Source organism: Perca flavescens, chromosome 4, assembly GCF_004354835.1.
Source record: "Perca flavescens isolate YP-PL-M2 chromosome 4, PFLA_1.0, whole genome shotgun sequence".
Taxonomy (NCBI): domain Eukaryota; kingdom Metazoa; phylum Chordata; class Actinopteri; order Perciformes; family Percidae; genus Perca; species Perca flavescens.
This window is the reverse complement of record NC_041334.1, coordinates 39941966-39954465: the sequence shown is the minus strand read 5'-3', so window position 1 is coordinate 39954465 and position 12500 is coordinate 39941966. Positions and strand designations below refer to the sequence as shown.

General features: G+C 40.0%; 1 protein-coding gene across 1 annotated transcript in view; it reads left to right on the top strand.

Annotated features, from left to right (window-relative positions):
• Nucleotides 1-12500, top strand: part of ccdc66 (coiled-coil domain containing 66) — a 61466-nt gene that overhangs the window by 14422 nt on the left and 34544 nt on the right. Inside the window, exons 2-7 of the mRNA XM_028575104.1 lie at nucleotides 286-344; nucleotides 771-793; nucleotides 4914-5159; nucleotides 7108-7357; nucleotides 8823-8958; nucleotides 10418-10512. Of these exons, the coding sequence (XP_028430905.1) occupies nucleotides 286-344; nucleotides 771-793; nucleotides 4914-5159; nucleotides 7108-7357; nucleotides 8823-8958; nucleotides 10418-10512 (809 nt within the window). The remainder of the gene's footprint in view (nucleotides 1-285; nucleotides 345-770; nucleotides 794-4913; nucleotides 5160-7107; nucleotides 7358-8822; nucleotides 8959-10417; nucleotides 10513-12500) is intronic.

The following is a 12500-nucleotide window of genomic DNA, read 5'->3' as shown; positions in this document are numbered from 1 at the left end:
ATGACTAAGCTGTCACAGTGCTCTTCCACTAAACACACAACTATAATTCAACTATGATTTGTATCCTCATAAAGCATAGCCAGCTTGACTGATTATTTTTATTTCTTACACCAGCCACACAGTAAGATCTTCATAGGAGCAGGCAAAGAGCCACAGGTTCACCACCCCTGGTTTAATGAAACACTAACAGAACTGATACTTTAACCGGTACATTTTCAGTGTGCTTACTACTTTTACTCTATTGTGTTTCCACTGTTTGCTGACATTTCCCATTTCTGTGAACAGAGACGGCCTGCTGTTTGAACTTGAAAATGGAAAACCCAAGTTGATTTTACTCACTCATGGTGAGACCTTTTTCATATATATTTTATATATATATATATATATATATATATATATATATATATATATATATATATATATATATATATATATATATATACTGTGTATATTATAAAATTGCTGAATTTGCTGAAATGATAACTTGGTCAGTTAGTTAAATGACAGATGATAGAAAATGAATAAGTGATAATTTTTAGTTTATTTAGCTGTTTTAAGTTTATGTATTTCAGTTACATGCAGTGATACTTCATCTTAAAATGTAATATGTTTAGTTTTGCACATTACTTTTACATAGTACATATTAAGATTGTAAAACTAGCTTTTATTGGTGTGTGTGTGTGTGTGTGTGTGTGTGTGTGTGTGTGTGTGTGTGTGTGTGTGTGTGTGTGTAATATTCATAGCTGCTTACTGTCTTTCTTTCACTGCAGGCATTGAGAAGAATCCAGCAAAGGTAGGAATCATCCTTACAGCCGTAAAAGCTCCAGCATACTTTGAAAAAACCTGGAAAAGTTATGGAATTTAAAAAATGCAAATTCCAGGCCTGGAAAGGTTTTGGAAACATAAAAAGACCCAGAAAGTTTTGAAAAAGTCATGGAATTATTATTTTTTTTAACACAGCATAATAATATGTGATTAATAAATGTATTTTCACATCATCTTTACCTCAGCGTTGTATTCGGGGAGAGATATTAAGAATCCCACTATGAACCACAGACATTATCATTCATTTATAGTTAAACCTCTGAGGGTCAACTTTAACACTGATTAGTATTCTTATTGTATAATGTCGACTGACATTTTCAGGAATACATAGTCATTGAATTTTTCGAAAAAGTCATGGAAAAAGTCATAAAAAAGTCTTAGAAAAGTCATGGAAAAGTCATGAAAAATCATAGAAAAGTCATGAAAAAGTCATGAAAAAGTTATGAAAAAGTCATGAAAAAGTCATAGAAAAAGCCATAGAAAAGTCATGAAAAGTCATAGAAAAGTCATAGAAAAAGTCATGAAACATAGAAAAGTCATGAAAAATCATAGAAAAGTCATGAAAAAGTCATGGGAAAGTCCTGAAAAAGTCATGGAAAAGTCATAGAAAAAGTCATGGAAAATTCATGGAAAAAGTCATGGAATAGTCATGGAAAAGTCATAGAAAAAGTCATGGAAAAGTTATAGAAAAAGTCATGGAAAAGTCATGAAAAATCATAGAAAAGTCATGAAAAATCATAGAAAAGTCATGGGAAAGTCATGGAAAAGTCATAGAAAGGTCATGAAAAAGTTATAGAAAAGTCATGAAAAAGTCATGGAATAGTCATGGAAAAGTCATGGAAAAGTCATAGAAAAAGTCATGGAAAAGTTATAGAAAAAGTCATGGAATAGTCATGGAGAAGTCATGGAAAAGTCATAGAAAAGGTCATGGAAAAGTCATAGAAAAAGTCATGGAAAAGTCATAGAAAAAGTTATAGAAACAGTCATGGAAAAGTCATGGAAAAGTGATAGTTCACATCGTCTTTACCTCAGCGTTGTATTCGGGGAGAGATATTAAGAATCCCACTATGAAACACAGACATTATCATAAAAGTCTTAGAAAAGTCATGGAAAAGTCATAGAAAAAGTCATGGAAAAGTCATAGAAAAGTCATAGGAAAAGTCATGGAAAATCATAGAAAAGTCATGAAAAATCATAGAAAAGTCATGGGAAAGTCATGAAAAAGTCATAGAAAGGTCATGAAAAAGTTATAGAAAAGTCATGAAAAAGTCATGGAATAGTGATGGAGAAGTCATGGAAAAGTGATAGAAAAGGTCATGGAAAAGTCATAGAAAAAGTCATGGAAAAGTCATAGAAAAAGTCATGGAAAAGTCATAGAAAAAGTTATAGAAACAGTCATGGAAAAGTGATAAAAAAGTCATGGAAAAGTCATGAAAAAGTCATGAAAAAGTCATGGAAAAGTGATAGTTCACATCGTCTTTACCTCAGCGTTGTATTCGGGGAGAGATATTAAGAATCCCACTATGAAACACAGACATTATCATAAAAGTCTTAGAAAAGTCATGAAAAATCATAGAAAAGTCATGAAAAAGTCATGGGAAAGTCATGAAAAAGTCATGGAAAAGTTATAGAAAAAGTCATGAAAAGGTTATAGAAAAAGTCATGGAATAGTCATGGAAAAGTCATAGAAAAAGTCATGGAAAAGTCATGGAAAAGTCATAGAAAAAGTCATGGAAAAGTTATAGAAAAAGTCATGGAAAAGTCATGGAAAAGTTATAGAAAAAGTCATGGAAAAGTCATAGAAAAAGTTATAGAAAAAGTCATGGAAAAGTCATGAAAAAGTTATAGAAAAGTAATGGAAAAGTCATGGGAAAAAGTCATGGAAAAGTGATAGTTCACATCGTCTTTACCTCAGCGTTGTATTCGGGGAGAGATATTAAGAATCCCACTATGAACCACAGACATTATCATTCATTTATAGTTAAACCTCTGAGGGTCAACTTTAACACTGATTAGTATTCTTATTGTATAATGTCGACTGACATTTTCAGGAATACATAGTCATTGAATTTTTCGAAAAAGTCATGGAAAAGTCATAAAAAAGTCTTAGAAAAGTCATGGAAAAGTCATGGAAAAAGTCTTAGAAAAGTCATGAAAAATCATAGAAAAGTCATGGAAAAAGTCATAGAAAAGTCATGAAAAAGTCATAGAAAGGTCATGGAAAAAGTCATAGAAAAGTCATGAAAAAATCATGGGAAAGTCATGGAAAAGTCATGGAAAAGTTATAGAAAAAGTAATGGAATAGTCATGGAAAAGTCATGGAAAAGTCATAGAAAAGTTATAGAAAAAGTCATGGAAAAGTCATAGAAAAGTTATAGAAAAAGTCATGGAAAAGTTATAGAAAAAGTCATAGAAAAAGTCATGGAAAAGTTATAGAAAAAGTCATGGAATAGTCATGGAAAAGTCATAGAAAAAGTCATGGAAAAGTCATGGAAATGTCATAGAAAAGTTATAGAAAAAGTCATGGAAAAGTCATGAAAAAGTGATAGAAAAGTAATGGAAAAGTCATGGGAAAAAGTCATGGAAAAGTGATAGTTCACATCGTCTTTACCTCAGCGTTGTATTCGGGGAGAGATATTAAGAATCCCACTATGAACCACAGACATTATCATTCATTTATAGTTAAACCTCTGAGGATCAACTTTAACACTGATTAGTATTCTTATTGTATAATGTCGACTGACATTTTCAGGAATACATAGTCATTGAATTTTTCGAAAAAGTCATAAAAAAGTCTTAGAAAAGTCATGGAAAAGTCATGGAAAAAGTCTTAGAAAAGTCATGAAAAAATCATGGGAAAGTCATGGAAAAGTCATGGAAAAGTTATAGAAAAAGTCATGGAATAGTCATGGAAAAGTCATAGAAAAAGTCATGGAAAAGTCATAGAAAAGTTATAGAAAAAGTCATAGAAAAAGTCATGGAAAAGTTATAGAAAAAGTCATAGAAAAAGTTATAGAAAAAGTCATGGAAAAGTCATGAAAAAGTGATAGAAAAGTAATGGAAAAGTCATGGGAAAAAGTCATGGAAAAGTGATAGTTCACATCGTCTTAACCTCAGCGTTGTATTCGGGGAGAGATATTAAGAATCCCACTATGAACCACAGACATTATCATTCATTTATAGTTAAACCTCTGAGGGTCAACTTTAACACTGATTAGTATTCTTATTGTATAATGTCGACTGACATTTTCAGGAATACATAGTCATTGAATTTTTCGAAAAAGTCATAAAAAAGTCTTAGAAAAGTCATGGAAAAGTCATGGAAAAAGTCTTAGAAAAGTCATGAAAAATCATAGAAAAGTCATGGAAAAAGTCATAGAAAAGTCATGAAAAAATCATGGGAAAGTCATGGAAAAGTCATGGAAAAGTTATAGAAAAAGTCATGGAATAGTCATGGAAAAGTCATAGAAAAAGTCATGGAAAAGTCATAGAAAAGTTATAGAAAAAGTCATAGAAAAAGTCATGGAAAAGTTATAGAAAAAGTCATAGAAAAAGTTATAGAAAAAGTCATGAAAAAGTGATAGAAAAGTAATGGAAAAGTCATGGGAAAAAGTCATGGAAAAGTGATAGTTCACATCGTCTTAACCTCAGCGTTGTATTCGGGGAGAGATATTAAGAATCCCACTATGAACCACAGACATTATCATTCATTTATAGTTAAACCTCTGAGGGTCAACTTTAACACTGATTAGTATTCTTATTGTATAATGTCGACTGACATTTTCAGGAATACATAGTCATTGAATTTTTCGAAAAAGTCATGGAAAAAGTCATAAAAAAGTCTTAGAAAAGTCATGGAAAAGTCATGAAAAATCATAGAAAAGTCATGAAAAAGTCATGAAAAAGTTATGAAAAAGTCATGAAAAAGTTATAGAAAAGTCATGAAAAAGTCATGGAAAAGTCATAGAAAAAGTCATGGAAAAATGATAGAAAAAGTCATGGAAAAGTGATAGAAAAGTAATGGTTAAAATGCATATGAACTCTGTCTTTTATAATTTCCTCTGATTTGCATTAACCTCACCCAGCAGCTGTCCTTCAGGCCCAGAGCAGCCAGTGTCCTGAGCTCCAGGCAGCCGTCCTGTGTGGAGGAGGCGCACGGAGAGGAGCATCCGGCCCGGCAGCAGAAAGCTGGGAGGCCCGGAGAAACCAAGAGCAAGGCAGGAGGAGCAGCCGCCTCCTTCGCCACCAACCCCTCCACCACTGGGGGGAGGAGCTCCTCTCTGACATCATCCAAGCCACAGGAGCACAACAAAGAAGTCAAAGCTGTGGCCAAGGTAAGGGTCACGCTGTGTCTCCTTTCACTGCTTTATCTCCTGACAGCACATTCATCTGGGGGTGTGTCTCTGTAAGTGTGTGTGTGTCTCTGTGCATGCGCGTGTGTGTGTGTGTGTGTCTCTCTGTGTGTGTGTGTGTGTGTGTCTGTATGTGTGTGTGTGTGTGTGTGTGTGTGTGTGTGTCTCTGTGTGTGTGTGTGGCTGTGTGTGTGTGTGTGTGTGTGTGTGTGTGTGTGTGTGTCTGTGGGCTGCCTGTGGGTGTGTGTGTGTGTGTGTGTGTGTGTGTGTGTGTGTGTGTCTGTGGGCTGCCTGTGGGTGTGTGTGTGTGTGTGTGTGTGTGTGTGTGTGTCTGTGGGGGCTGCCTGTGGGTGTGTGTGTGTGTGTGTGTGTGTGTGTGTGTGTGTGTGTCTGGCTGTCTGTGTGTGTGTGTGTGTGTGTGTGTGTGTGTGTGTGTGTGTGTGTGTGTGTGTGTGTGTGTGTGTGTCTGCTGGTTTTAGGGTCTGGTCCGACTGGCCAGATCTGAATGACCTCTGTATCAGAACAGGAGTGTCACTGGAGTGGGGGGGTCTGACTCTGGGACTGTGATGGTCTCAGAGGACATTATAACTGACCCTCACGCTGTCGTCAAGGCAACAGCCACATATGGTGGTCACAGTCACCTGCTAACATCTGCAGGAGCCCGGAGAACTCTGATGGATTTACACCAACATCAACAACAACAACACTGGACCGGACTGAGACTTCAGGGGAAACTTGCATGTCTTCCCTCTGCTGATCACTCTGTCATTCCTCAATGAGGACATTCTCACATTCACAGTAAAAGCCAGATTACAAGTCCTCCCTACCAGACTCAACCTCTCTATCTGGTCTCCCTCATTGCTTGCATCACACCTCAGAACATATCACTGAAACTCTGTCTCACATCCTAAATGGTTGCCATGCCTACAGAGGAATGTACATAGCACATCATGACAGACTAGTAGACCTCATAGTGAAAGACATATCAAATCACTTCCCTCCCTCAGTAAGAATGTACAAACATCATCAGGTAAAACCATCCATGTTCCCCCACTGCAGTAGTACCTCTAGTACTCTCTAGTACCTGGTGGCCAACACACCAGCTGTAGTTATTATCAACGAGGAGTCCAGGGAGGTGCATGTTTTAGAGGTAGGCTGCAGCTTTGATTCCAGCATGGAGGAGTCTTTCTACACCAAGGTAGTTAAATACCAACCACTCCTAAACACCATCTCAGAGCTGGGCTACAGGTGCATACTACTAGTCTTCATATCTGGTAGCCTAGGAAACACACACAGGCTGGTAGTAAGGCAAAAACTTGGGATGGCCAAAAAGAGGATAAACAGCTTGCAAAGTACTGCGCCATATCTGCTATTATTGGCAGCCGCCACATATGGTGGAGACACTGCTACTTATATCCTTAAGAACTGAGTATTGTGCTACTTATACCATTAAGAACTGAGTATTGTGCTACTTATATCCTTAAGAACTGAGTATTGTGCTACTTATACCATTAAGAACTGAGTATTGTGCTACTTATATCCTTAAGAACTGAGTATTGTGCTACTTATACCATTAAGAACTGAGTATTATGCTACTTATACCCTCGAGAACTTAGTATTGTGCTACTTATATCCTTAAGAACTGAGTTTTGTGCTACTTATATCCTCGAGAAGTGAGTATTGTGCTTGTTAAGTGATATTGTGAAAATATGCAGCATGCCACTGGTCCATGAGTTGTCTTGTATTGTACTGCATCTGTAATATTTGTGTCCCTGTACTATTTTTCTTTATGTGGACATAAATAAATGGTTAAAGTGTGTGTGTGTGTGTGTGTGTGTGTGTGTGTGTGTGTGTGTGTGTGTGTGTGTGTGTGTGTGTGTGTGTGTGTGTGTGTGTGTGTGTGTGTGTGTGTGTGTGTGTGTGTGTGAAGGTGAAGTCAGACAGATACAAACACAGCACTACTCTTGGCTCCCTGAGGACCAATGGGAAAACAGGAGAGCCTCAGAACAGTAGGACACGAGCCGGTGGAAAGGTGGGACTAAAAGACACGCTGGCCAATGGGGACGCAGGACTGAAACACAGCGTGGTGTGTCTGACCAATGAGCAGCTACAGCACATCCTTCACACAGTCCAGACCTCGAGCAATGGCCAACACCCCCCAGATGACCACAAGACCCATGGTAGAGGTGGTGATGGTAGTATTAACAGTGATAGTGGCTACACAGCACAACAGGAACACACTGTATCGTACACTAGACTTTAGGGCTGCAATTAACAATTATTGTCATAGTCGATTAATTGATAAAAATGTGGATCAGTGTTTCCCAAAAAGCCCAAGATGACGTCATCAAATGTCTTGTTTTATCCACAAATCACAGATATTCAGTGACAGTACACTTTATGATGTCATAAGAGGAAAGGTTACCTCACCTTTCTGTGCTTTGCCCGCCCAGAGAATTTGGCCCACCCATTAGACTTCAGATACAGTATTAGAGGACCACTAAGGTCTATATAAAAGAGACTTCAGATACAGTATTAGGGGACCACTAAGGTCTATATAAAAGAGACTTCAGATACAGTATTAGGGGACCACTAAGGTCTATATAAAAGAGACTTCAGATACAGTATTAGGGGACCACTAAGGTCTATATAAAAGAGACTTCAGATACAGTATTAGGGGACCACTAAGGTCTATATAAAAGAGACTTCAGATACAGTATTAGGGGACCACTAAGGTCTATATAAAAGAGACTTCAGATACAGTATTAGGGGACCACTAAGGTCTATATAAAAGAGACTTCAGATACAGTATTAGGGGACCACTAAGGTCTATATAAAAGAGACTTCAGATACAGTACTTCAGATACAGTATTAGGGGACCACTAAGGTCTATATAAAAGAGACTTCAGATACAGTATTAGGGGACCACTAAGGTCTATATAAAAGAGACTTCAGATACAGTATTAGAGGACCACTAAGGTCTATATAAAAGAGACTTCAGATACAGTATTAGGGGACCACTAAGGTCTATATAAAAGAGACTTCAGATACAGTATTAGGGGACCACTAAGGTCTATATAAAAGAGACTTCAGATACAGTATTAGGGGACCACTAAGGTCTATATAAAAGAGACTTCAGATACAGTATTAGGGGACCACTAAGGTCTATATAAAAGAGACTTCAGATACAGTATTAGGGGACCACTAAGGTCTATATAAAAGAGACTTCAGATACAGTATTAGGGGACCACTAAGGTCTATATAAAAGAGACTTCAGATACAGTATTAGGGGACCACTAAGGTCTATATAAAAGAGACTTCAGATACAGTATTAGGGGACCACTAAGGTCTATATAAAAGAGACTTCAGATACAGTATTAGGGGACCACTAAGGTCTATATAAAAGAGACTTCAGATACAGCATTAGGGGACCACTAAGGTCTATATAAAAGAGACTTCAGATACAGTATTAGGGGACCACTAAGGTCTATATAAAAGCATCCAAAAAGCACCATGTCATGGGACCTTTTAATAGTTGACAACTAATAGATTAATTGATCGATCGTTGCAGCTCTACTACTTTGTAGAATTTCTTTCCTTGTCATTATAATGTACAACAACTTCATGTCTTTTTTTCTCTGTTAGGAAATCAAATCGACTCAAAATCTGTCTCCTCAATAAATGGAGGAGGAGGAGGAGGAGGAGGAGGAAGAGGGATGGAGGAGGAAGACAGAGGAGAAGGAACAGATACAGCTGGAAGATCACAGAATAAAGACACCAGGTAAGGAGCCCCCATCAACAGGCTTTTGTGCAGCAGACAACCAGCTTACCTCTGGATGCAGTCCCATTAAGAAGACATTGAAATAGATCACCATAAATAAGTTCAATAGTGGTACGGCTCAGAGGTCACAATACTTTACTTTATTCTTCGACCCTACATCCAGAGCTATTATTCCACTTCTTCACTGTTTTATAAACACACAAAAATATGTTTGGTGTTCACTAGGGTTGGGTATTTATTTTTTTTCGATACCTTTGCTAAAACAATACTTTTAAAACGGTGCCGGTGCCTGAACCGCTACTTAAAAAAATAGGGGAATAGGGTATTTTACAATAACTTTGAATGCACCACGAGGCTTAACAGTTTCAAGTGAATGCACCGTCTGTGTTGTTTTTCCAACAACAGCAGCTGCAGAATGCTTAACGTCCGGCTGTTGGAATCCTCTCCAGTGAAATACAGTCACCCTTTACACCGTTCAGCTGTCAGCATTTTAAATGTGTTTAATCCAGCTGCTAGCTAACGCTAGGCTAACGTTACCTGCTGACAAGTGTAGTGTTAACTAGCGTCACGTGCAGCGATGCTCCTGTTGCCTCTAACGTCTGTTTCGGAGCAACAGAGAGCAGAGCAAAAGGTATTTAATTGGCACCGAAATGAGGCGTTCAAATCTGCGTTGCTATTCGGTCTGGTAGATACCGGTCTTCCCGGTTTTCCACCACACGGTACCTGCTCGCTTCACCTCGACTCTGCTCGCCTTTTTTGGTTTTCCATTCTGATAAATAGTACCTGCTAACAGGTCCTTTATTTAGTACCACCTCCGTCGAGGTTCCAAAAGTAGAGGTGTGAAATTAATCAAATAATCGATGCATGGAATCGTGGACATTGACGATGCTGCATCGATAATCGGCCGGCTCATAATGGATTATTTCTGTTTATAATGTAATGTCGGCCTAACAACATTTCTGTTTACATATTCTGGTATGTTTTTGCACATTTAGGAGATGCCATGTGCTCAGTGCTGTATAGTTTTATGTATCCAAGTTATTTAGTATTAGAGCACTGCAGAATGTTTGGTTATTGAAGCTTGAAAAGCTATGAATTAAATATCCTACATGGCTTTGATAGAAACATGGATTTGACGCATCGTGATGCATCGAGATATTGAATCGAATGGAATCGCTGACCTGATAATCGTAATTGGGAGATTGGTGAAGATTAACATCTCTAACCAAAAGCTGACGTGAAAATTTGCAGAATGCTGATTGGTCGGAGAGAATCGTCACTAATCACTGCTGCGTACAGCTCCAACCTGCGGCCCTTTGCTACATGTCGTTCCCCCTCTCTCTCCCCTTTCATGTCTTCAGCTTTCCTGTAGAAGAGATGAGGGCCTAGGAGGAAAACAAGAAGTCTGTGTGTGCACAAAGGCGGTTAAAATCCGAATGTTGCTGCTGCTGTCGTTTAGGTTGTCTGGGTGTCTGTTCAGCTGGCTGGAGGAGCGAGAGTCAGACAACAGAGCAGCCATCGGAGCCAAGAAGGCTCAGTGGAGGAGAGAACTAGGTACACACACACATATACACACACACACACACACACACACACATATATACACACACACACACACACACACACATACACACACACACACACACACACACACACACACACATACACACATATACACACACACACACACACACACACACACACACACACACACACACACACACACACACACACACACACACACACACACACACACATACATACATGCATACACACACACACACACACACACACACACACACACACACACACACACACACACACACACACACACACACACACACACACACACACACACACACACACACACACACACATACACACACACACACACACACACACACACATACACACACACACACACACACACACACACATACCACATACACACACACACACACACACACACACACACACACACACACACACACACACAAACACACATACACACACATACACATACACAAACACACACATACACACACACATACACATACATACCCACATACACACACACACACACACACACACACACACACGCCTAACCCTTAGCCCTTTAAACTTCCAGCATGCTGTGTGTCCCTGTGTGTGTTTGTGTGTGTGTGTGTTTGTGTCCCTGTGTGTGTAACAAGCATAGTGTGCATGAGTCTAGCAGCATTTTACTAATGTTCTGTTAAAATAACAATGAAATGCTGCTTTATTGACTTTAGACCAGGTTTTTGTTGGTCAATGGTGCGATCACTTCCCACTGCCTCAAGATAGCAATAATCCCAGAATGCACCTGAACACACCTCCCTGTAAGACCAGCACGCCCAGAATGCACCTGAACACACCTCCCTGTAAGACCAGCACGCCCAGAATGCACCTGAACACACCTGCCTGTAAGACCAGCACACCCAGAATGCACCTGAACACACCTCCCTGTAAGACCAGCACGCCCAGAATGCACCTGAACACACCTCCCTGTAAGACCAGCACACCCAGAATGCACCTGAACACACCTCCCTGTTACACCAGCACGCCCAGAATGCACCTGAACACACCTCCCTGTAAGACCAGCACGCCCAGAATGCACCTGAACACACCTCCCTGTAAGACCAGCACACCCAGAATGCACCTGAACACACCTCCCTGTTACACCAGCACGCCCAGAATGCACCTGAACACACCTCCCTGTAAGACCAGCACGCCCAGAATGCACCTGAACACACCTCCCTGTAAGACCTGCACGCCCAGAATGCACCTGAACACACCTCCCTGTAAGACCAGCACGCCCAGAATGCACCTGAACACACCTCCCTGTAAGACCTGCACGCCCAGAATGCACCTGAACACACCTCCCTGTAAGACCAGCACGCCCAGAATGCACCTGAACACACCTCCCTGCAAGACCAGCGCGCCCAGAATGCACCTGAACACACCTCCCTGTAAGACCAGCACGCCCAGAATGCACCTGAACACACCTCCCTGTAAGACCAGCACGCCCAGAATGCACCTGAACACACCTCCCTGCAAGACCAGCACACCCAGAATGCACCTGAACACACCTCCCTGTAAGACCAGCACACCCAGAATGCACCTGAACACACCTCCCTGTAAGACCAGCACGCCCAGAATGCACCTGAACACACCTCCCTGTAAGACCTGCACGCCCAGAATGCACCTGAACACACCTCCCTGCAAGACCAGCGCGCCCAGAATGCACCTGAACACACCTCCCTGTAAGACCAGCACGCCCAGAATGCACCTGAACACAACTCCCTGTAAGACCAGCACGCCCAGAATGCACCTGAACACACCTCCCTGCAAGACCAGCACACCCAGAATGCACCTGAACACACCTCCCTGTAAGACCAGCACGAAAAGTATGCATGAAAGAATCAAGACAATCATTTTGGGTTATTATTTGTTGAAAACAACACCCAGGATTTGCAAGTTAGCGAGTTTGAGACCATAGAAAAACAAGACCGGATTCTACTACC